General features: G+C 43.4%; 1 protein-coding gene and 1 long non-coding RNA gene across 10 annotated transcripts; one reads left to right on the forward strand and one right to left on the reverse strand.

The window, feature by feature from the left end:
- Positions 1 to 571: 571 nt before the first annotated feature.
- On the forward strand, positions 572 to 23,988 carry LOC114058268 (multidrug resistance-associated protein 6-like). Of its 8 annotated transcripts, XR_003571402.1 has the most exons (32): positions 572 to 638; positions 1,648 to 1,824; positions 2,176 to 2,301; positions 2,755 to 2,892; positions 3,751 to 3,876; positions 4,155 to 4,216; positions 4,756 to 4,887; positions 5,218 to 5,427; positions 6,313 to 6,490; positions 6,915 to 7,076; positions 8,164 to 8,256; positions 8,654 to 8,857; positions 9,479 to 9,625; positions 10,331 to 10,418; positions 10,708 to 10,777; positions 11,378 to 11,504; positions 11,951 to 12,127; positions 12,545 to 12,712; positions 14,094 to 14,277; positions 14,609 to 14,672; positions 15,116 to 15,236; positions 15,942 to 16,149; positions 17,060 to 17,370; positions 18,110 to 18,309; positions 18,729 to 18,855; positions 19,438 to 19,539; positions 20,238 to 20,384; positions 20,925 to 21,083; positions 21,316 to 21,482; positions 21,934 to 22,128; positions 22,647 to 22,882; positions 23,709 to 23,988. XR_003571402.1 is itself a non-coding variant. In XM_027885451.1 (31 exons), exons 1-31 carry the CDS (start codon positions 585 to 587, stop codon positions 22,753 to 22,755), a joined length of 4,533 nt encoding a protein of 1,510 aa, XP_027741252.1. In that variant the 5' UTR covers positions 572 to 584; the 3' UTR covers positions 22,756 to 23,988. The 8 variants fall into 8 exon arrangements, 7 of the variants coding, with proteins under 7 accessions (XP_027741252.1, XP_027741253.1, XP_027741256.1 ...); XM_027885451.1 differs by having other exon boundaries at positions 22,647 to 23,988; XM_027885452.1 differs by having other exon boundaries at positions 14,615 to 14,672; positions 22,647 to 23,988.
- On the reverse strand, positions 4,033 to 8,265 carry LOC114058269. 2 transcript variants are annotated; one of them, XR_003571403.1, is made up of 4 exons: positions 8,157 to 8,265; positions 7,804 to 7,914; positions 4,730 to 4,842; positions 4,033 to 4,212 (listed from the first exon to the last, which is right to left on the reverse strand). It is a non-coding gene; the product is annotated as an uncharacterized LOC114058269 (long non-coding RNA). The 2 variants fall into 2 exon arrangements; XR_003571404.1 differs by lacking the exon at positions 7,804 to 7,914 and having other exon boundaries at positions 8,157 to 8,259.
- Positions 23,989 to 24,255: the final 267 nt, after the last annotated feature.

Raw genomic sequence — 24,255 nt, forward strand, 5'->3', positions numbered from 1 at the left:
TGGCTTATCTGTGCCCCAGCCTGGGTCATCTGTGCCCCAGGCTGAAATCAGGCAACTTCTCCGAAAGGAACTGGTGTCTGCGAGCTGCGCTTTCTCACGTTTTGTGAGCGCAGCTAAAGCCAGATAACTTCTGAAACAGGAGTTGCTTCATGAATATGCATTGTGTAGGCGGAGAATATTTATTAGGCGGCTTCACGTAATGTAAATTTTACTGTATACAAGATTTTATTTTATTTATTTATTTATTTATTTTTAGCGCTTGGCGCGCTTGATTCGCGGGAGCCTCCACCCTGCATAGAATAAACAACATCTCTCTCCAAACCGGACTCCGTGTGTTTAGAGAGCCCCCAAACCCGGCAGCCCCGGGGGCTCCGCCTCGCCGGTGCCGCTCCTGCCGGGCTGCCCAGCCCCGGATCTGCCCCCGGCCGGACTTTGCCCGCAGCCGGGACGGCCCGGGCGCTACAGGGCTCTCGGCGCGGCTCACACCCCGGGAACGGGGCTCTGGGCGCTGCCCGGACAGGGGGGAACGCCCGTCCCGTCCCGCCGGGGCCGCGGGCGGAGGGGCCCGGCCCGATCCGCGGGCGATGGGTGCGGGCGATGCGCTGTGCGGGCCCCGGGACGGGCCCGCCGGGCCCCGGGTGAGTGACCGAGTGAGTGACCGACCGAGTGAGTGACCGCGGCTCTGTCTGCCGGGGCAGCCCCTCCGGAGCCCGGCCCGGCGTTGCGGCTGCCCGAGGGAGCCCCGGCCCCCGCGGCGGGGGATGTGAAGTGCGAGGGATGGAGTGTGTTCCAGTGGGTGCGGACTTCGCTTCCCAGGGACAAGTTTTCGCCCAAACAGAACAGCCCAAGCTGTTCTGAGTTACAGTGGAATTTGATGAGTTGCATGAACTGCGCTGCTGGAAGGATGCAGGAATGAGTCCCTTTATTGTCTTCGGGAAGTATCCTTTGAAGGACCCGCCACAAAAATACCTTTAAAAGGGCTCTAATTTTGTCAGTCCGGACTCCCACGGATTTTCATCCCCAAGGTTGATAAACTCCCATAATAATTTGTGAGCCATTATCTGTTTCCTCTTTACATCATGGTGATTCCTTTCCTCAGACTTGCTCTGCAAGCTGAAGGAAAAAATACCCTTACCCGTTCATGTACAGTTTGTTGTACTTTTAGTAGTGTTACATTGCCAGATGAGATCCAGTATTTGTTCAGTCAAAAAGTCACAAAAGGTTTGTGACCTACAGATGAGGAAATGCAGTTTGTGCACTAGGACACTTTTTCCTCCTAATCTCCATTGCAGTGGTCGTCTCCTGTTGTTTGTTATAATGGTTCCCAAATGCTGATCATCTGTTTAATCCCAAATTACCTTTTCTCATTCAATATGCATTGACTTTCTTTTCTCTCTAGTTGGGATACATGTCCTTTCTTTGGCATCTTTCACTTTTCCAATCTTTTCTTTTGTCCTGCCTTTCTACTTCAATTCTGTCCAAACTGCTATAGCTGAGTTTGTACCCAAATGTTTTTTACATTTGAAACCCTAAATCAAATTCCACTAATACAGCAGATCTCAGCAGTAGCATTAGGAATCTGCATCAGCTATGAAATTCTGTGTTCATTTTTTTTGCTGTTTCACTTGTGTGTTGTTTCTGTGACAGGACTGGAATCAGACATGGCATACAAACACCCCAGGATTTACCTGGTGCTTTGAGAGCTCAGTCATTGCCTGGATCCCTTGTGCCTATCTTTGGATCTGTTTTCCTTTCTACTACTTGTATCTTCGACGCAGGGACAGGGGCTATATCAGGATGTCACGCATCTTCAAAACCAAAATGGTAAGGGTGGATCATGGGGGTTTGATCCTAACGTTATCACAGCTTTGATGCAGAACTCACTTTTTCTAAATCATTAACTTTCTTCTGATGATCTGTGTTTGCTTTGACATTCACTGACTCAAGTCAGGTCAGCATCAATCAAGTAAAGTTTTAGGAAAGTCATAAGATCATAAGATCTCCTCCCTTGTATTTCCATTTGATTCCCTGCCACTTCCCATAACGTTCTCTGTTCCAAACCTGCTCTTCCACCTCCTCCAGTTTTACCATGCAGGCTGCTTGGAGCTCTCAGTTTGGTGAGATTGTCCTATCATTCCCATCCATTCCAACATGTGTTTTCCATCTTTGCCCCAGGTCCTTGGATTCACTCTGGTGATACTGTGTTTTACTAATGTTTTCTTCATGCTGTGGGAGATAAGCCAAGGAATCCCACGGGCTGCAGTGTTCTTCATCAGCCCTGCTGTGATGGGAATCACAATGGTAATTCTTCCATGTCTGTCTGCACGTGGCCAAGCTTAGCCCTCCTGGGACAGATCTTGTATTTCCCACGTTTCTCAGTATCTCTCAGCACAAATTTGGTTGATGGGGAATAGAAGGCTGCAGAAGCCATGGGTTTGGAGTCGAGGCAGAACACTGGGGCTACACCTACAGTACAGAGCCCTGTGGGCAGAGCAGACCTTGCCTGTTGGTTCACTTGTAGTTTTATTACTTGCTCTTTCTGCAGAGACATTGCTGAGTGCAAAACTGCACATGATGCTGTTCAGTTTTAACCTTTTGGGAACTATATTACAGCTCTGAACATCTTGAAGCGTTTGGACAAGAAAGTGATTTTTTTTTCTTTTGTATCATTTGATAGAATTTGTACAATTTGATAACAATGTTTGGCATTCCATTACCAGGTATTTATTTGGACAAATTTGTACTTCCTCACAGATCCTTGCCATGTTCCTTACCCAAGCAGAAAGAATGATGGGCATTCAGTCTTCAGGGGTCCTGTTGATTTACTGGCTGCTCTCATTTGTGGCTGCAGTTGTGATGTTTAGTTTCAAAATTCAGCATGCCCTGGAACGAGTAAGTGAAACCACATATTTTCAGTGTGCAAGGGTATGAAGTCTCTAAACAACAGGTCTGGTTTTGTCTCATTGACTGCGAGGGGGAGAACCAAATTCCTCTCTTAGGATATGTGCTGAGAAAAATGATTGCTGACACTTTATATTTGTTTATTTGGATGTTTATTTGCAGAGGAGTGCTTGCTGGGCTTACACATCTCAGACTTACTGTCAGTGGCCATTTTCCTCAGATGAAGTTTGTTACCTGTGTGTCTTAAGTAATAGGGGAAAAATATGCAGCCACAAAACAAAATACAGCTGGAAACTTGCTTGTTCCTGCTGTGTTAAAGGATACTCAGGCACAAGGCTGCTTGTTGATATAACACTTGGCAACTTCTTGCTACCAATATACTGTTCCAAAAATATTTAGACTTTTCTGTTGTTTTTTCTCTTTCTCATTCACAAAATGAATTAAAGAGCCCTTCATGGAGCCCCTTAGACACAGCATTTATAGTAAAACTTAGCAGGTGCTTTATTATATCAACAACTCACCCCACTGGGTGAGCAAGGAGCTTCTATCCCTCAGAGCATTCAAAGTTCCCTGAAAAATGATGGACTGTGGACACCTGACTTGAGTACTATGAATCCTCACAATAAAACTGTCACCGTGAATAATAAATGTGTCTTTTTTAGCATTTTCTGATCTTCCAGTTTCAGGAGTTATCTATTTAGCTCTACACAACTACAGCTTAAATAAATGCACCTCATGCTTCAAAACAAAACCCAGAGCTTTTGGCTGGTAGAACATGAGAAGCCATCTTTCTCTGCTGACTTAACATGATGGTTCATTTCTTCATCCTCACCTCGTTCTGTTTCTTAGGCCTTCCTGGAAGACCATTTCCACCATGTTACAACTTTCCTTTATGCCAGCCTGGTGCTAGGAGAACTTGTGTTATTCTGCTTCGTTGATCACCCTCCCTTCTTCTCAAAAGATGTCAACAATCCTGTAAGTACAACACAGCTTTTCCTAATGCACTGCTTCGTTGCTGAAATAGGATTTGAAATGTATGGGGATACACAGGAACATGAGTACCTGGGTGATGTCAGATGCATCTTCTGTGTAAAGGCTGATGGTTTTCAAAGGTAACTGGCAGAATCTGGGTCAGTGAATTGAGGGGTGGGGGTAACTCTGCTTTTTCTGGGGGAGCACAGAACGGAATTCTATTCATCTGACACATGCACTTTCCTATATAGAAACATCACCCATGTTTTCTCTCCCATCAGAATCACTGTCCAGAAGCCAGAAGCTCTTTTCTTTCCAAAATCACGTACTGGTGGTTCTCTGGGTAAGAAAACACAGAAATGTGGTTTTGATAGAATATCAGAAAAAAAAAAAAACCCGCAGCATAAGAGAGGGTGTAGGTGGCAGCCAGCAGGAACAATGTAACAAATGCTGGGCAAGGGAAAAGTAGTGAAGAGGACATGGACCCAACCTGCTGCTGCGCATTCAGAAGTAAAAGAATTACATTCCTTGGGCCTAATGTCTGCTGTGATAAGGTCTCATCTGGTTTCACTGAACCCAGAAGTAAGTTAAAGTAAACGTTGGTCCCACTGCCCAAGACTCTCGTTATGGACTAGAAATAAGGGCTTACTTGCAAATCCTCGTTGGGTTGACAGAGGATAGAATAGGGCTTTAAAGCAAAACTGGTATTCTTGGACATTCATGTTTATTCTGGGACAGGACAGTCCCGAGTGGTGTTGTAACTCAGGTTTGTTCCCATATGCTCATTGTGATGCACTAACTTAATATCCATCTGTTTTGAAAGTGTTACATGCACCACAAAACCTTCTGCACTCACCTGACTGCAGTCTGTGTGTTCTCCAGGCTTCTTTGGAAAGGCTCTCAGCAGTCCTTGGGGGTGGATGACTTGTGGCCAGTGAGGAAAGAGGACTCCTCTGAAGAAATTGTTGCCTGGGCAGAAAGAGAGTGGAAGAAATGTCACAGCAGGACTCAGCAGTGAGTACTTGATCTAGAGAGCACATCATGGGCTCAGCTGGGCAGGTCTAGGTGATCTTAGCAAATACACTTACAGGTGTTGGTGTTCGAGTTCCTTTGTGCAAAATCTGATTTTAAGTGTTAAAAATTGCTGGAGAACATCCTTCCTCCCATCCTTTCATCCCTGGAAGCACAGAACTTATTTTTTTGTGAGAGGGGTCACTTTTCGATGAACATTTATAGTGAACATGGTATGAGACCTGGTGTAAGATATTTAACGATTTTTTGGAAGCACAAGATTCCCAAGCTTTCTACAATTGTAGCTGGCTTTCTCATTGTTTCTTTCTTTAGAGAAATGGAGTCTGCTACATTTAAAAAGGGTCAGAAGACTGAAGCTGGCCTTCAGTCTGAAGAGACAGAGGCTCTGCTGCAGTCAAAGTACAGTGAGAGCAAGCCCTTACTGAAAATGTTTTGGAGCATGTTTGGAACCTATTTCCTCCTCAGCACTGTCTGCTTAGTTATCTGTGATGTCTTCATGTTCTCCGTCCCAGAGGTACTGAGGTATGTGTGTATTTGTAATGTATTTCTATCACATGCACAGGATTGCTGTGTTGATGAGCTTAGAGGTGTTTATGCCAGCACCCACAGACATGGGCACACACACAGTGGCCTTTTGGAATCTCTTGTAGCTGGTGCAAAGAGCTGAACTGTCATTTGAGCTTAGCCCACTGTCAGCTCAGGACAAAAAGTCACCAAACCACTGTCTAAAGCTGTGCATGTTGTCTCCACTGCTGTATTCCAACAGTGGAAAGGACAGGATGCACTAAACCACGTATCATGTGACAACTTTACTAGAACAGGAGTTATTTGATGGCTCTGTATATCACATCAGTTGCACTGGCTGTCAGCCCCTTGCTGTAGTCTGAAGGCTCTGGGTTCCCTGACTAATTACAAAGAGCACAGCTGGGCATCCTGCACATCTTTAGTAGCTTTGTTAGTTGGCATAATGCTTTGTGGGTTGTATTGGTACAAATATAACCCTTCACTACAGTATACTTTCAAGGGCAAAATCCCTTCTTAGTCATTAAAATTAAGAGAAGTTCTGGAAATGTCAATGACTCCCTTAGATTACAGCTGCCACTTTGCATATTTCTGACAAATTCATAAAATTCAGGAGCCATCCATAACACTCAAAGTGAGGTCTCCCCTGAGAAGATGCTGAGATCAGAGATTGTTTCAAAACCAAGAGTGACTAAATGTCAAAAATCAGGATATTATATGATATAGGTTACTCAGCAGTTTTTTCCAATTCTTATGCTTTTTAACTGATAAACCTCTCAGAGAGAATACAGAAAAATCACTGCTATTTCTGCCAGTTTGTTTTTACGTGTCTGATAGTCCATCAGTTCTACGTGGATTCAGCAACATTTTGTCCCTGTCTTGCAGCCTTTTCCTGAAGTTCATTGAAGATCCAGAAGCACCCAGCTGGCTGGGCTATTTCTATGCCTTCACTATGTTCCTTTTGGCTTGTCTCCAGACTCTGTTTGAGCAACGCTACATGTACATGTGTCTTGTTCTGGGGTTGAGACTGAAAACTGCAGTAACAGGGCTTGTGTACAGGAAGGTGAGTTTGTAGCTTCCTTTTTAGTTTGTTTTTTTTTCACCCCTACATTAGTAGTTACACCATTGTTGGTACAATGTTCCTGGCAATATCTGGATGTCACTCTGTGCTATGTTCATCTCTGAACAGTATATGGGAGGTAATCTATAATTTACTTTTCAAATTTTATCTCTGAAGAAAAAGCCAAGAAAAGGAAAGCGCAAAATTCAACATAAAGTTTCTTATGCTGCAGATGATGGTTAGGGAAAGCAGTAAATGCTTCTTCTTAAAGTGAAGTCACATGCAGCAGCATGGCTTCAATTCCTAGGATTTAACATCTTTCTCCCTCTATTTGTTCTCTTTCTTTATGAGCAAAAGAAAGTTGTTTGACTTCTGGACCAAAGCTGTTGTTTGATGATGTCTTTTCTTTCCTCTCTACCCTATCTAGATCCTGCTTATGTCAAATGCCTCAAGGAAAGCAGCAACCATAGGTGAAATTGTTAATCTGGTATCTGTTGATGTCCAAAAGCTAATGGATCTGATTATCTATTTTAATGGGACCTGGCTTGCTCCTATTAGGATTATCATCTGCTTTGTCTTCTTGTGGCAGGTAAAATATGACAGTACTTATCAACCCTTTCCATTCTAGATATCCAAGGAAAAAAGGGGTTTTCAAAATACTACTCAGAGCTTTACTAGTTTGAACAACCTGAATTTGCCACATTTTTCTTAGCTCTGTAGCATGGTGCATTCACTTTTCTTTCTGGAAGATGCTTTCATTGGTATAGGATCCTTACCTGATCCTTCACTTAACCTTCTAACCTGTGTATTCAGCCTCTTTTAAGGAAAAGACCTTTGAGACCTTCCTTTGCTATGCAGGATGGACTGTGCCTTGTGCCTGGCAGGGTACCATGACCTTGGAAAGCTGGCAGCCATGGTGAAAATCACTGAAAAGTCATTATCCCTTTCCTAGTGGTGTTGAGAAGCTGAATGTGGTCTCATGTAGTTGGAGCATAATTATCACTTTTGTTTGCTACTGTTCATAGACCATTTGTGTAGACAGTACTTTTATCTCTCTCTGTGTACACCACCACTCACATCACATCCCTGTGCAGGGATAGATCTAACCCATGAGAAACAGGCTGTCTGTTTTGATACACAAGTCTTTATGAACACTGGTTGTACCTAGTGTACATGGCACAGGATAATGCCACCATTTCATCTCACCCGTTGATGTAAATCCGGACCAGAAGGGTTATTTTTGCTGCAGGAATAGTTTGTTGAGGGTTTGGGTTTATTTTTTTAACCAAAACTTGGTATTGTTTTGGATCACTTACTTAAGCCAGCCACAAGATGTCCTCCTTAACACAGCCAAGAACATGGAAAGAAACAGGAATGGCTGGAATTGCCAGCGCGCTGCTGGATCACTTTCAGCACTAATCTAGTTCCTAACAAGGAAGCAAATAAATTCAGCAGAGCCTGATGACAGGAGTTACCCTGCCTGGATGGTTAACAATCCACAGCGCTTTGGGAGCACAATTCCCAGGAAAGGCAAAGGCAATATTAGAGCAAAGCCTTAGCCATGAGGGATGTTATGCATAAGTTCAAGTAAGAGGGAAGGTAAGGCAGGGGAACAGAAAACAGTAATTTCTAGTCATCACCAGAAATTCTCTCTCTTTCCTTTTCTCACCTGGCAGCTTCTAGGGCCATCTGCCTTGACTGCAATTGCTGTATTCCTTTTGCTTCTGCCTCTGAATTTCGTGATCACCAAGAAGAGGAGTCAGTTTCAGGTATATTTTCCTTCATAAAAAGAGAAATTATTTACTGACATATGTGGTGGTTTAATATTTATTATTCATGCTTACCATGATTGTCTGAAGGAACATAGGAGGATTGGAAGCCTGCAAAGCTTCTTAGAATTTAGACTAAGCACTTGCATGTTCAATCTTTTACCCTGTTTGCCTATTTTTTCTGTGGTTTTTATGTACTGCCAGCAAAAATAAAGCTCTGAAGATGAAAAGCAGAATATTTTCCAGCCTGGAAGATTCATAAGCAAAACAATACACACAGCTCAACTGCAGGGAAATTAATTCAGGACTTAGATGCAGGAATAAGGTATATTTTCAGAATAATTGCACCGTTAAACTAATAACCTAATAAATTATATAACACAAACATTTATTACAGGAGACCCAGATGAAACATAAAGATGAGCGGGCCAGACTCACCAATGCCATTCTCAGTGACATTAAAGTAATCAAACTGTATGGCTGGGAGAACACCTTCATGGAGAAAGTGCTTGGGATCCGGAAGCAAGAACTTCAGGCCCTAAAAAGATCTCAAATTCTCTTCTCAGCATCCCTAGTTTCTTTCCATTCATCAACTTTCCTGGTGAGTGGATCAACCTTCCTGCATAAACAATGTGGTATTACTTCCATTTCTCTTTGTACTCCTCCCTGGACAGACTTTCCTATGGGATAAACTAAAGATCATATCTGCCTGGAGGAGTTGGTGGTCTCACAGGAGTTTCTGAGCCCCAGTGGAGTCAGCCAAGCAGACATTTACACTGTCCTAACAGTTCCATGGACAGGTCATCTGGTCTGGCATTGTGCTCCAGGCAGCCTGAGCCTGCTTTGCAAGATCCACTGGGTGACCTCCAAGCCAGGCAGAGTTCATGGCACAGTCAGGAGCTGCACAAGCCACTTTTGCACGTGCTGTTGCAGCTCAGCCATGTGTGTTTTCAATGAGAAACTGCTGTGCTTTCACCTTGCTGAGGCTGCAGCACCAAAACTTCCTTAATGCAGAACAAATATCAAATTATCAACTTGCTACTGCCACCGATGTGCAAGACCTTTGGCCATGATACCTGCAGAGTGGGTACTGTGCACAGAGGTGATGGCCTGGATTTAACTAAATGGGTTCCAGAGTCTTTAGGAAGGGGCCTGTCACCCTTGAACCATCCTCTTCCCTATCTGAAGCAAATGGTTTGCTTTTCCTTTGCTCCCTTTTCAGATTGCATTTGTCATGTTTGCTGTGTACACCCTGGTGGATAACACACACATCCTGGATGCTCAGAAGGCCTTTGTGTCTCTAACACTGATCAACATCCTCAACACTGCACACTCCTTCCTGCCCTTCTCCATCAACGCTGCTGTCCAGGTTAATTGCAGGCTGTGTTCCTTTTCCTTTGGCCATAAGGGGTTTTTTTTTACATATCACCATTAACAGGTAAACACAGAGATTTCTTAGAGCTTTGCACATCAGCTGTTTAATTGCTATTGTGAAACAGTGAAATGCAAGCACTTGCAAGTAAAGGTACTTTGTTGTAGTATTGTTTTTCAGAAAGACTCCTTTTACTGACAAAATAGTCAACAAGAATTACTCATGAGTCTTTTGGAGCTCATCACGAGCACGAATAAATCCCAGAGGTGCTTCTAGTTCTGTTTTTAATCACAGAAGTCAGAACAGACACAGCAAAACCTCCACAGCAGGAAACCCTGCTAGCCCAGGCCAGAGAGAAAAGCAAATCATTGTCCAGTAAGATATAAGGAAATTCATTTCCCTCTTACATTTCAAGGCTGTCAGAGCTTTTCAGAAGTGATCACTGGAAAGATTGCAGGATGAATTGGAGAAAAAAGCACCAATTTCACTGAACCAAAAGTACCATGAAGGATATGGGGTTTTTTTGCTAAGCTAAATGGAAATAAAGGCAGTTAACCTAAGGAAGAGCTGCATTTGGCCATCTAAGCCTACAGCACCTGCAACACAGCAGATGATCTAAGTGGGTCTTCATGTTGAGTCTTTGGGTTTTTGCTCCCTTTCTATTCTAAATCCTATTTTCTTTTGTGTGCTGCTTCATTTCAGGCCAAAGTTTCTTTAAACCGCTTGGCAGCTTTTCTGAATCTGGAACAACTGAATCCTGAGAGCTCAAGCAGAAGCACCTCTGGCTCTGGTGAGCTTTTATGTTAGCACTGTTATTTTAAAAGAGGAGTAACTTCCATTGTTCAGCTTCTACTCAGGGTGCTTACCACAGTCAAGAGAAATAATTGCCCGTTACTGTCACTTTATATCTCAGGCCTGTTTATTTCTACCAATAAATTTTAATTAGTAATTTATCTCCTTTTTTTCATGCTTATGGTTCATTTTATGTAATATACACACTGAAACAAAATCATATGAATAGAGATGTTTCTGTAGCACCTTTTGCATTTACAGGTATTGTATTTCTCTTCATATTTTAGTACAGGCAAGTATCACCATAAGAAATGGGACTTTTTGCTGGAGCAAAGAAACTTCTCCTTGTCTTAGAAGGTACAGACTTACTCTTAGTTGTCTCTCTGTAGGGCTACTGTGGAATGTCCTTCTGAGTTCATTTCACATTTAATGTTGAATTCTGAAAATTACAGACTCAGACAAAACATAATCTTGCTTTTCTGTTTGGGAGCACATAAATGGGAAGGTGCCTATATCTGGATGTTGCCTTAATCTATAGAGACTTCTTTACACAATTTTCTTGTCCAAATGTGAAACTACAGTAATTTAAGTAAAAAAAAAGTAGAACAGATGGTATGCAGGTATTATATATGATATCAATAGATGCTTATTTCCAAAGGCATTGACCTTTTTAAGAAGAAACAGTGTTGAACAGTGCTGATGTTTAGGAATGTTTTATATCCAATGCTTTGGGCTAGCCTGTCTGCAGAGTGGGGATCTGTGTCTTGGATCTGGGTTTGAAACTCAGAGGGGGATGTGGATCAGACTTTCTGGTTGGAGGTGTCTTTGACAGGATGAAATTAGGGTGGTTTACTTGGGTACATTTTAATTGCAACACAACAATAGCAAGAATTTTGATGATTTCCTCTTGAGAAAGTATATCTAAAATGTGAAAAGAAACTAATCTTTTCTCCGTAGGATAGATCTTACCGTGCCCCAGGGCTCTTTGCTTGCTGTAGTTGGCCAGGTGGGTGCTGGGAAGTCCTCCTTGCTCTCAGCATTACTTGGTGAGCTGGAGAAACTGGACGGCTCCGTGACCATGAAGGTGAATTTTCCCCTGAGCATTTGCTTCTAATTAGGCTGTTTTCAGGAACTGTAAGGTATTAACCAAGGCATCAGGTACTTGATGAAAATGCATTTACTGCTGAATTTTAACAAAAGCTGTATGTATTAGTCCACATTTAATTACCTAAAGGTGCTGAAGGCTTTGGAAATAGGAGCTGAAATATTGCTTCAAAGATCCAGTTCTGTTTCCCACTGAGACAGTGAGCTGAAATGTCATCCTGGTAAATCTCATCATGTACTTGCACCTCTGTGTCCTCCTCTGTAAGATAACAACAGTGCAGACTCATATTTTGCAAAGCCCTCTGAGACCTATCAATGGTGATGATCATTCCAGACTTCTATAGCTCAGAGAGCTTTTCTTCAAAGAGGGGTTCCCACAGTGTCAAGCTTATGGAAAAGATTACTAACACTGTTTCACTTCCATAGGACACTGCAGCTTATGTCCCCCAGCAAGCTTGGGTACTAAATGCTTCAGTGGAAGATAATATTCTCTTCGGGAAAGAGATGGATGAAACGTGGTTCAACAGAGTGATAGATGCTTGTGCACTGCACCCTGATTTGGAGAGCTTCCCTGCAGGGCAGAAGAGTGAAATAGGAGAAAAGGTACTTATATTTAGGATTAATATTTTGGTCAGCTTTTCTCTGAGTAGCTACAACTTCAGGTGTCCTGCTTAAAACACCTACAAAGAAGCTAAACTTGCAGGAGGCGGTTGCTCAGTAATTTCTGGAAAGTCTGGCCAGGGTTTAATTTAATTAAGCCCATCTTCTGACAGTTAACCTAACAAGAGACATGAGAGTTGTTAAAGACAAAAATCAACAAATCCAGGCCATTCTGGGGTGCTCTTTCACAGGAGAGTGGAGTTGCTCAAGAGACTCTGCCTCTGCAAGAGCCCTCTTTGGAGGGAGGGAGATGCCCTGGTTTGAAAATAAGGGAGTCATAAAACCTCAGCGCAAAATGGAGTCAACTGCTGACAAATACTCTGTAGCACTGGAATAAACAGAGTCAATACATTTTTACAGGGAATAAATCTGTCTGGAGGGCAGAAGCAAAGAGTGAACCTTGCTCGTGCCGTGTACCAGAAGGCTTCCATTTACCTCCTGGATGACCCCCTCTCTGCTGTTGATGCCCATGTCAGACAGCACATTTTTGAACACATTCTTGGACCCAACGGTTTACTGAAGGACAAGGTGTGTTATAAACCCTGAACTCTAAACAATTGCACAGTCAATCTAATTAGCAGAGCCCCTGAAAATGTTTCCAGCCAGCTGGGTTACTCACTTTGTCAAAGGCTCCCAAATTCTTTTTTGGTAGTGGCAGCAGTGGAATGGGTAACCTCTGCAGGCCACACAGCTTGTGCAAGATCTGCAGGGAACCTCAGCTAGGAAGAGTAAGACTGTCTTTATTCTCATGCAAACCACATGTCTAGTTCCAGCCTTACTTCTACAGCAAGTTTACAGTTCTTCGGTCTTATGTCAACGTTATCCTCCTCTCTTTTTGAGATTTGCTTCTAGCATAGTTAGGAAGTCTGATCTCTTCTAGCAAATTGTATCATCGTAGCATCTAATCCCATCACTTTTGAATAGTTCAGTGGTACCTTTACAGTTCTTATCACTTAAACTTCAGTCTTAAATACTTCTCTTCCATTCCTTTTGCAGTGGTGGTGTTCTGTTATTCCTTGGTATTTCTCTGCTGTTAATCAACCTGGATAATAGATATGGTTACATGAGAAGGGATGCTAGAGCAGCTCTATTTAATTCATGGTAAAAATTGCCTAGAAATACTTGATTCAGTTTCACATTTTAGAAGGAACACAGGTAATCTCTTGCATTAGAAAGTCCAATTAAAACAGACATGCCTGACTATAAATACCTTTCTCTCCATAAGGATTGCTTGCAAGCATCAGAATATAATTACTGTATTGAAACAGAATGACTGGCTAAGAAGAATGTATCAAACTTAAGCAGTACTCAAGGGGCTTGATTTATATCAGAAATAAAGAACATGCTAATTTATGTAGGGGAAAATAAATTTTCTTATGTCCTTTCCTACAGCAAATATGTTCAGAAATGTAAATGGAAAGGAGCTGCACTTTCATTCCATTCGGGCTGATCAATTTTACAGCTACAAATATGACTCTGAAATACTGATATCATTGGCAATAAATGTGGCATACTCTCCAATTAACATCTTCCTACTTAAGACCTTAAACCAGAGGGGAATCAATGACATGTAGTTGGTCAGTGAGTCAGGTAAAAGGTCCTCCAGCCCACAGGGTGCCAGCCTGGGACTTCAGCTTCAGTTCCCATCCTCACTCTTAATGCTGTGCATGACACAAAGAGAGTTGATTCACCCCTCCACTCCCAAGTTCTGCACAAAGCTGTGCTGCAAAGATACGCTTCTTCAAAGAGACAGAAGTGAAAGGAATAAATAACAAAAATATCTCCAAGTTAGTCAAAATCATAACTTGCACTGAGCACGTGTGTGTCTTCAGAAGCCAGGTGAGTGCAACAGCTCAAGTTAGCAGGGAAACAGCAGAAAATACATAACTGTTCCTCTTGATTCAAGCAGACTCGTGTGCTGGTGACTCACACAATCAACATTTTGCCTCAAGTGGACAACATTGTTTTTCTGGTGAATGGAATGATCTCGGAAACTGGTTCCTACCAGGAACTCCTGCAGAGAAATGGAGCCTTTGCAGAATTTCTTCATTCACATGTTACTGCAGAAGAGAAGGCATGTTCTGCTTTTCCAGGTAACCCAAATGAGTTGGAATCATTCTTCCTAGGTCTATCAGTCAGTTGTTTATTTAACATCACATTTGTTTTATTATGGAAAAATGCCTGTCAAATTAGCTGACTCATCACCTCAGAATTGGTCCTTGAATCCATCTGAGTAGACAACACTCATGCAGTAAACAGAATTACCCACTACATGTGCTATTTCTCAAGTCTAACCTTGATATTTCTACCCTTAGAAACAATTCTTGGTAATGAATCTTTCCTCCATGTTACCAAGCTTTCAAGGACTATGCAGGACAAAATGAGATTCTAAAGCATTTAGAAAAAAATGTATTTATTTCACAGCTACAGGAGACACCAAAGGCACCATCACGTCTAGAAATGGTCCATCTCAGGAGAAACTCTTTAGGTAAGCTTAAAACAGCCTCGGACACCGAAGAACTTATTCCAAAAGCCCATAAAAGCCTACATAGAGGCTCATACTGAGTATAACACAGGTTTGGGGTTGATCTGTAAATTAATAATAAGAGCAAACAAGCAAAACTCAAGAATTGGTAAGAACCTTCAGTCTTTAGTGTGGAGGTCAACTAACACTTCCTTCATATTTCACAAGGACCAGAACAGAACCTGCTTGCTGTTCAGTTCCCAGCCACATGAAATGAATGCTTTAAGCCTTTGCTTGTTAATGGCTGGACAGAGCCCAGGCCCTGTGACAAACAGGGACAATGGTTGGGGTCACTCTGGAAGACCCCAAAAACTGCAGCCCTCAAAATAGGCGTGAATATAGGGGTGGATGGGTAAGGAGATCCAGCTTGGCTAAAAATTGAAAGGATTTTTGCTTTCTTAATTAAGTGGCAATTCAGTCAATTCATCTGCTGTGAGAAAGGAGACCATTCCTGTAAGTCAAGACTGTACCAGTGCTGCAGCCACCAAAGGAAGATTAACTAAGGCAGAGGAAACTCAGCATGGCAGGGTAAGCACAGCACCTTCCTATAATGACAAGGACACATCCCATGGGGTTGTCACACTCATGGCAGGCAGGTCAGCTCCCTGCCTAAGCTAAGAAACCTCAAAAGCCTGAGACAAGGAGGGTACTGTGAAAGGAAAGAAGCAGACATGGTATTCCAGTTAGGAAGAGTCAGACATAGATGAAGGGTGTGTTCAGGGCACCTGTGGCAGTAGTAAAATGTGGAAACAAATAGCTGAGGCTACTGGTACTGAGAATAGATGAGACTAAGAAGACAGACACCCCAAAAGAGGCAGCTTTTCCTCTAGGGAAGCACAGCATTAGCCAGACTGGGATGTCCTCACCTCTCCTGATCAGCAGTTACTCATACAAGCTGTCAGTGTGATACATGACAGTTCTCCCTCACTCAGAGAACACACGGCCCAACACAAGGAAAGCCCACCCTGTGCATTCCAGAAGTAGCACAAGCCTATTGCAATAACATCTGTCACCTTAAAATAATCATTAACACCATGGATCTGTTTAAGTATGGCTTCACTATTCATCCATGAGGAAAACAAAAGAAGGATTACCATGGTTGCTATGGCTGTGACATGTAACTGAGTAGATATGCTATAATAAATCACTCCTTATTTCAGAGCTGTTTTTTCTTGCTAACCAGCTTGGTCCTCCCACCCTCTCTCCTGTCTTTCCCCCATTGCCTCACTCTAGGTCAGCACTGGGGTTTATGGAGCCTACCTGAAGGCGACAGGTTCAGCCCTGTGCGTGTACATCCTCCTGTCCTTCGCCTGCCAGCAAGCTGTGTCGTTCTCTCGGGGTTACTGGCTCAGCAGGTGGGCAGATGACCCTGTTCACAACGGGACACAACAGCACACGGAGCTGAGGGTTGGAGTCTTTGGTGCGCTGGGAGTAGTTCAAGGTCTGTTTAAGTTGCTCACCTAATTTTTCTCTGTATTCCCATCTCCCTTCCCCATATCCAGGATGTTTTATGAGAATATAAACAAGTGCATACCCACGGGTTTTCTGGACTTTTGGCACCACCCCTAAAGGTTTGGCACGGGACCTAAAACTACAGGTTCTGACGCACAGAGAGGATTTCTAAGGGATCTGAACAATATTTTCAGTGTTACTGCCTGAAATTCTACTTCATGGTATGCTAGAGGTGTTCTGTGCCTTTCAGCAGACCATGATGCATAGTGTCTTCCTCTGTACTTCCTCCTGGAACTAAATGACCTGAGCCCCTAAAAAGCATGCAGCAATGAAATAACTACATCCTTATTTTTCTATCCTGCCCCCTTGTATCCAACATCATCTGCATATCTTTCTTCCTCTTATCTCTTTCCATTCCTGCAACATAAATTAATTATATCAAAGTGCAACTGGTTGCTCTTCTCCATGCTGAACTAAATCTTGGCTTGTAAAGAGAGAGAGAAAAAGAGGAACCTCTGGAGTTCTTTTTCTGCTTAAAAATGGCCACAATTTTTTTTTGTCACTCTCATTAAAAATAAAAAGAAAAAATATCACTGAGAAATTTGAAGAAATTCCAGTCAAGCTCACTTTGTGAGGAATAAATAATTTGTGCTGCACGTTTAAGTTGCTGAACCCATCAAGCTTGCTTAGAAGGTCTTTGGCTGCTCTGTAACTACCCTACAGAAAGGGCAGCTTAAGCCAAGCCTCAGAGCTGCAGGTAATTGCTACTAAAGAGAAAATCAGCTCCTTTCACTGGTGCAGCATTCACAGTGCTAAGTGGGCATCACGATCTTGCAAAGGAGAGCTCCAAGGTGGATTGTTCAGACCTTGTAATAATAACAACGTCTTTTCTCTTACAGCCCTCAGCAGGTTTGCCTCCATCGCAGCAGTCCTGCTGGGTGGTGTGTTAGCCTCCCACCAGCTCTTCCTGCAGCTGCTGAGGAACGTCACTAGATCCCCAATGGCCTTCTTTGAGCAAACACCCATTGGCAACTTGCTGAACCGCTTCTCCAGAGAAATGGATGCTATTGATTCTGTCATCCCTGACAAGCTGAAGTCCTTCCTGGGATTCTTGTTCAACTTACTGGAGATCTACCTTGTGATTATAGTGGCTACACCGTGGGCAGCAATGGCCATAGTGCCCTTGACTGTTCTTTATGCTGCATTCCAGGTAGGAGCTCCCAGAGATAGAGACAGGAGAGGCTGGAGCGGTAATGGCCATGTCCCTGCAGAAATCCTCCCTCCATTTCTTTGGAGAAGAGACATGCAGAAACCAATTTCATTATTTTCAGTTGCATCTGAACAAGAGTAATTGCAGTGGCTCTTCCCACATCACCTCTGCCTTCCAAAGCTTTCCAGAGACCTCACGAACAGGCTTGTGCTTTTCTGGTGTCAAATCCTACTTGGAGCTATCTTGTCTCCATTAATGTAAATTCAAGCATATCAAGACCAAAAAAACCATTTTCCTTTGCTCCAGAATTGCTACACTGCTCTTTAATATACCCATGTATGCCATGCAACTCTCCCCCTGGGCTCTGAAACCCCAAATGCTTTGCCAGCTAAGACTGTACAGGAGGCAAGGGCAAGTAAGGGTGCAAGTACTCCTCTGGTCTCCATCGAGCTGAGGGCTCACCTACAGCAGAAACAGATTGTGAGTTTAGAGATTTTTCTGAGTTCAGAGCACCCTGGCTTCCTTTCCCCCAACCATGAGGTTATTCTTAATGAAGACAGGACACAACACAGGTAGAAATGCTACCTCACATTTTAAGGGCATCTCCATCTTAGGTTTTATAACGCTAGGATAGAACGTACTATTGCACTTGTTGAGGCCTACCCAAATTTTCTGTGGATCACCTCCACAGAGACATAAACCTTCTAATGACTGCCCTTTCCATTTTCCCTTGTGCCAGCACTTCTACGTCATCACCTCCTGCCAGCTGAGGCGTATGGAGGCCGCCAGCAGGTCACCCATCTACTCCCACATTTCAGAAACTTTCCAAGGGAGCAGTGTGATCCGTGCTTACAAGGACCAGGAGAGGTTTATTTTGAAGAGCAATTCTCTAGTGGATGAGAATCAGCGAATATGCTTCCCTGGAGCTGTTGCTGACAGGTACAAACCTGCAGTGTTTCCTTGCACGGAAAGCAGAGTGGAGACAGTGCTCTTGGGGCTCGGGTGGAGGTTCACAGATGAGGCCGTGGTGCAGTGTCCACAGAGCTATGAGCCACCAGTCATGAAATGAGTGAGGAGCACCAGAAAGAGTAAGATATGTTAGACCAACTCATCCCAGAAACCATGTGCTGGCTGCTCTCATTCATCCAACAGGCCTTGGGGAAAATCCTAGGAGAGACCACAAGCCAACTAGTTCAGACAGACTGGAGCCTTTCAGGAGCTCCAAGGGGGCTGGATAAGAGCAACAAGAGCTTTGTTGAGCATCCTCTACTCCCAGCAGTTCCACAAGTGTAATCACACACTGCACTGGGAGAAAGGAAAAGGACCAGCAACAGCCCTGTACTCTCCTCCTCTTGCAGGTGGCTTGCTACAAACCTGGAGTTTCTAGGCAATGGCATCGTGTTGTTTGCAGCACTATTTGCAGCAATGGGCAGAACACATCTTAGTCCAGGAACTGCTGGCTTCTCCATTTCATGTGCTCTTCAGGTAACCTAGTGCTGAAATGCTTGCATTTTAATAGAAGTAACTGCATTTTAATTTCCAAGAAATCATGAAGTATTTCTGTGCCTTTTCCTGCCAAACCCTGCTGTCATTGCTGAAACCCAGAGTATCTGGAGCACGTGGTCCCTTAGGGAATGAACCTCATAAACACATGCAAAAGGCATCTTCCTCCTGCACCTGAACTCATATTTAAGTCACATCAAGCCCTGAGCAGCTGAAGCAAGGTCTTCAGCATCTGTCTTCCCTGCTTGTAGAGTAGTTACACAACAGCCTAGGAAACAACTACATAATCTTTTAGCATCCAAGTCAGTACCATTCCATTCTCTATAGAATGCTGAAAGGGCTACGAGAGGAGCTGGCTAAGCTCTTTAACACAGCTTTACAAACTCTCACAAGGCCCCATGGTTATTTTTTTAAGCCTTCTAAGGTTTTCTGAAGTAATTTAATTTTTGGCGTAATTAGATGATGAGTAGGTCTTTATAAATAAACACTAAAATAAATATAAATAAATTGGGTAACTCACAAGCACATTTATCTGCCCTAAATGCTTCTTTTTTGTTTTGGTAGATAACTGGTGTTCTGAACTGGATGGTGCGCTCCTGGACAGAAATAGAGAACAACATTGTTTCTGTGGAGAGAGTGAGAGAATACCTGGGCACTCCCAAGGAGGTAGCTGGTCCACTGTTGCCATTACTAGCAGGGGTATAACATCTCTGCCAGCTAAACGAGTAACTTTTCCATTCCACATGAAGAAAACTTGAGTTTTCCCTTTCTGAAAGCCAGCCATTTTTCCTTTAAAGACTGCAGCATTTGGTTTTTATCCAACTGACTAGACTTGTTTTATAACCTCTGATCATCATTATTTCCTTAAGACAGTTAAGCATTGGATTGCCATTAAAATAGCTTCACTTGGTAACAGTCATGGAATGAGACATATTTTCTGCCCATATTTGGAGTATTTATTGTGCGACTTCAGATGCAATCTCTGATAACTGATGTCTGCTAGATGGCCTTTTAGCCACTCAAGAGTCTCCAGTGCAGTAATTTTTGTTCTGTAATCATTAGAATTCCATCTCCATATGCTGCCCTGAGAGAGACTTTCACAGTCCTGTTTACAGAGGCATAATGTCACAGCTCTGACATGCAAACAAATGTTCATCCCTCATTTTCAGTTGAGCCAATCAGCATCTTTGCACAAAGTCAGCATCTGCAGTATGAAAATTAGAGGCCTTTTTGCCTTTTGGAAGCAGTAAACAGACTGGGGGGACTTGGAACAGAGGTCTTCGTAAACTTCCCATTCCAGTATGGCCACTTGATTGGTAATTTAAATCAGCTTCATACACTGCTGTTTGTTTTCATCTGTTTAGGCACCCTGGACTCTGAATGGCAAACCTGAAGGTCAAGTTTGGCTCACTGAAGGAAGGATTGAATTTAGAAACTACAGTTTGCGATACAGGCCAGATCTGGAGTTAGCACTGCAGCATGTCAGTCTAACCATCCACGGGCGAGAGAAGGTAGGAAAAGCCACTTGGATGACACGTGTGAGCAGAGCTGGGCAGTGAGCAGAGCTGGGTGGGAACAGCTGCTGCCCCACACCAAGCTACAGTAACTTGGAAGCATGAAAGCTGCAGTTAAACCTGAGCCCATCTTTCACACTGCACACTACCCAGAGCAGTGTTTCCAGGCTTGCTGCATACACCAGATATTCCTCTGAGTGAAATTTCATTTCACAGAATGTTAACAGAGTTACAGCAAAGCAATTTCACTTTTTAATTCTTGTGCCTCACGAAGGCCCTGTTCTAACTGCTATCTTGTAATTATAGTTCCCATCAAAGGCTTTCATGATTCCTCTCCTTACAAAACAGTTACAAATTATAAATTATTCCCTCTAAGAACGTATTGCTGGACTACGTGAACCTTGAACAGCCCTAAAAAATGTGATACATGCAAAGCTGTCTCTCTTCAAAAGGCCAAGAGAAACTACATGACAGGTTTGTCCATCTGTGGGAAAACAATCAACACCAAAACCAAAGGCTTTCCACTGCACTTTACAGATTGGCATCACTGGAAGAACAGGAGCTGGGAAATCTACTCTTGCAGTGGGATTGCTGCGATTAGTGGAGGCTGCAGAAGGAGTGATTCTGATTGATGGACAGGATATTGCCCAACTAGGTCTCCATGACCTAAGAACCAAGATAACTGTCATTCCCCAGGTATGAAATTCATTTCCAAAATCTTTGGGCAGTAAGTCTTGAACGTTTTGGAAGGGTTTGCAAAGGTTCTGTGAGAGGAGGGGTGTTCTGAAATTTTGAAGTTGGAAATAACCTGTGCTATGCTTGTTTCCCATTCAATATAACATTAGTCACAGATTCCCCAGCAGGGAAGACCAGAGAGCTCGTTTTTATCATTCATTTCAGGAGTTGTTTGTACTGTCTCTGTGCTCAGGATCCAGTTTTATTTTCTGGCTCTCTAAGAATGAATCTCGACCCACTAAACCAATACACTGATGCAGACATCTGGACAGCTTTGGAACTGACTCAGCTCAAGAACTTTGTTGCAGATTTGCCAGAGCAGTTGGAATATAAATGCAGTGACCAAGGGGAAAACCTAAGGTACCTTATTTGCAGAAAGACAGTGGCAGAGCAGCGCTAGCCCCTGGGCTAGGAGAACAGCCACTTGGATAAGGAGGCTAATTTCTTTTTTAATTTTTTTTTTTTAATGGTGTCCAGGCAATTTGCATTATTGTCCTGTTTAGCAGCATAAAATCAAATCATAAGACACCAAGTGGAAGACCTTTGAGACTTGGTCACTGGTGGTTTGCATTTGTGTAGTACTTAAAAGCCTGGAATCCTGTTCCAAGTGCAGATCTCCTGGGTGCCACAGTAATATCCCCTTTATCTCCTTAGGCTGTTTCATGCTGTCATGGCCTGCAGTGCCACCAGCCCCAATCACCCTTTCAGAGAAAGGGAACAATCACCTTTTCATTTCTTATTTCAAATTAATCATGTATTCTGGCCACAGTGACTACAGCTCTCAGCTGACCATCCCTCTTCTTACTTGCAGCACTGGTCAGAAACAGCTGGTTTGTCTGGCCAGAGCACTCCTGCAGAAAGCCAAAATCCTCATTCTAGATGAGGCCACAGCAGCAGTAGATTTAGAAACTGATCTTCAGATTCAGTCCACCCTGAGGACTCAGTTCAAAGACAGCACAGTGTTAACAATAGCTCACCAGATAAACACTGTCCTGGACTGTGACAGGTAAGATCTTCAGCCCCATTCCTGAGGAGGAGGGAAGACACAGTGTGTAACTAAACACACTACGCAGCGTTAGTGAACGGCAATTTCATTCCTGTCCTTTTCTTTTTTAACTCTCCAAGATTTGCTTTAGAGATTGCAGGATCTCTCTTGAACCAGCTAAGCACCAATAGGTTAATCAGAGATTATTTACTCCCACGATACATTTCATGCTGTGTCATACCCCTTTCCCCCCCACTGACAGCGAAACCACGACTGCAGCTCTTTGCGTCATCTAGAAGTTGTCAAACTAAAATACCCATTCACAAATCTTATTCCAGTCCCAGTTGCCAAAAAAACCCTCCTCCTAAACTCAGTACTTGAATAGTCACTCATCAGAAACCTCTTTCTATCCCACTACTGTTTCCCAGCTGAAAAGCTGTTGGAAAGCTTGCTTGAATAACCAGCAAATACTGATATTTATTTTAAAACACAGCTGCTGGTGTATCCCCAAACTTATACTTCTCTTTTAATGTTCACAGGATTTTAGTCTTGGAAAATGGTCGGATAGCTGAATTTGATACTCCAGAACACTTAATAGCTCAGAAGGGACTATTCTACAGACTGATGGAAGAATCAGGCCTTGCATGACGCACTTATGGAGTATCCCACAACGCCACCACTATCAGGAATAATTCATCTCATAATTGAGTCGATATCTTGGTTTCTGTCTAAAATTCCTGACACTCATCCAAAGCTTGTTTAAGCCATAACCACAGTGAGCAGATGAAAAGGGATGACTTGGGATACACATTATTTCCATAAGAAACTTAACAATTCCATTTTCATTGTTTCCACATACCAAAACCTCACTTGACTGCTGAAAATGAGCCAGTCAGGACATAAATGTTTTTCTGGTATAAAAGGAAACATGCCAAAGGAGAAAGGCCACAGCATTTCCAGTTTATACTATAAATGGAGCCCAAATATCTGCCATACTTACAGATTACACATCTTGTTTTTAAAAGCCAACAAGATTTTACGGACAGCAAGGAAGAATTTAACTGGTAGCAAGCAAACTTAACTGTTTGCAGTTTATCCCAGGGTCCAGGCACAACAAATGCAGCATTTTGTCCATGTCTTAAGGACTGCTCACTTGGGCAGTTTTCACACAGATGTGGGCTCCAAGGCAGCAGCTGGAGCTTGTCATCCAAAGTGCACAAACAACTGGGGGAGGAGGGAAGGAGGAAGTGGGATGCCTGTTGTGGCAGCTGGGAATCAGATCCCTTCCATCTCCCTGTCAGCTGTGGAGGTGCCCTGAGCCATCATGCTGTGCAGAGGGTGACAATGCCTGCAGGAACAGAGCCACTTTCCACAGGGGTCAAGGATGCAGGACAGGAACCTGGCTTGGAGTGGGGAACAGAGCATTGTTCCTTCTGCTGAAGGCTTGGAGCAGCCCTGCCAAATGCCAGGGGGTCGCAGCAGAGCATGTCCAAGTGTTGACACCAACATTTCCAAATTGAATTTGGCCACCAGGAATTTACATGAGAAAAGGAGCACCTGTTGACCTGATGGTTCATTCCTGGTTTTCTTCTGGAGTGCAGGTTTACCTCCTGCATGTGCCACGCCAGTGCTGCCTCTGGCATGGTCATCTTTCATGTGCTCCTTCAACAAACCAAATGGCAGCTGACAGGAAAACCTTCCTGGGCTTCCCACAGTGTCGAGGGGCTGCAGTCAGAGCTGTCCCCAAGTCTCTTCTCAGGAATCACAGCACAACGACGTGACAGACAAATATACACTGTGAGATACTGCTGTTTACTGTGACTTTTGTTAAAACATTTTCTAGAGAGCTGAAATAAAAATAGAATCAAGTACTGAAATGGATCTTCTTCAGTAAGCTAAAGTAAATATAGCACAACAAGGGGTAATGGGGGAGGGGATGGGAGAGTTCAAACTGCCAGAGTTGACCCAGAGTGGCAAAACACACCAGTTTCTTCTCCAAAAGCTCTTCAGTGGCCTATGCACCCATGTTAAGAGCAGTTAATGGTTTCTGCTGGACAAGTGCCTAAGATACCAAAGTCCAGTGCCTCCTGCCATACTGGTGCTCAGGTACCAGTTCCCTCTGCTTTCTCCAAACCCTACTCAAGGGAA

Source organism: Empidonax traillii, unplaced genomic scaffold (assembly GCF_003031625.1).
Source record: "Empidonax traillii isolate 1590-97213 ecotype Southwest subspecies unplaced genomic scaffold, ASM303162v1 scaffold166:size2381449, whole genome shotgun sequence".
NCBI classification, from domain to species: Eukaryota; Metazoa; Chordata; class Aves; order Passeriformes; family Tyrannidae; genus Empidonax; species Empidonax traillii.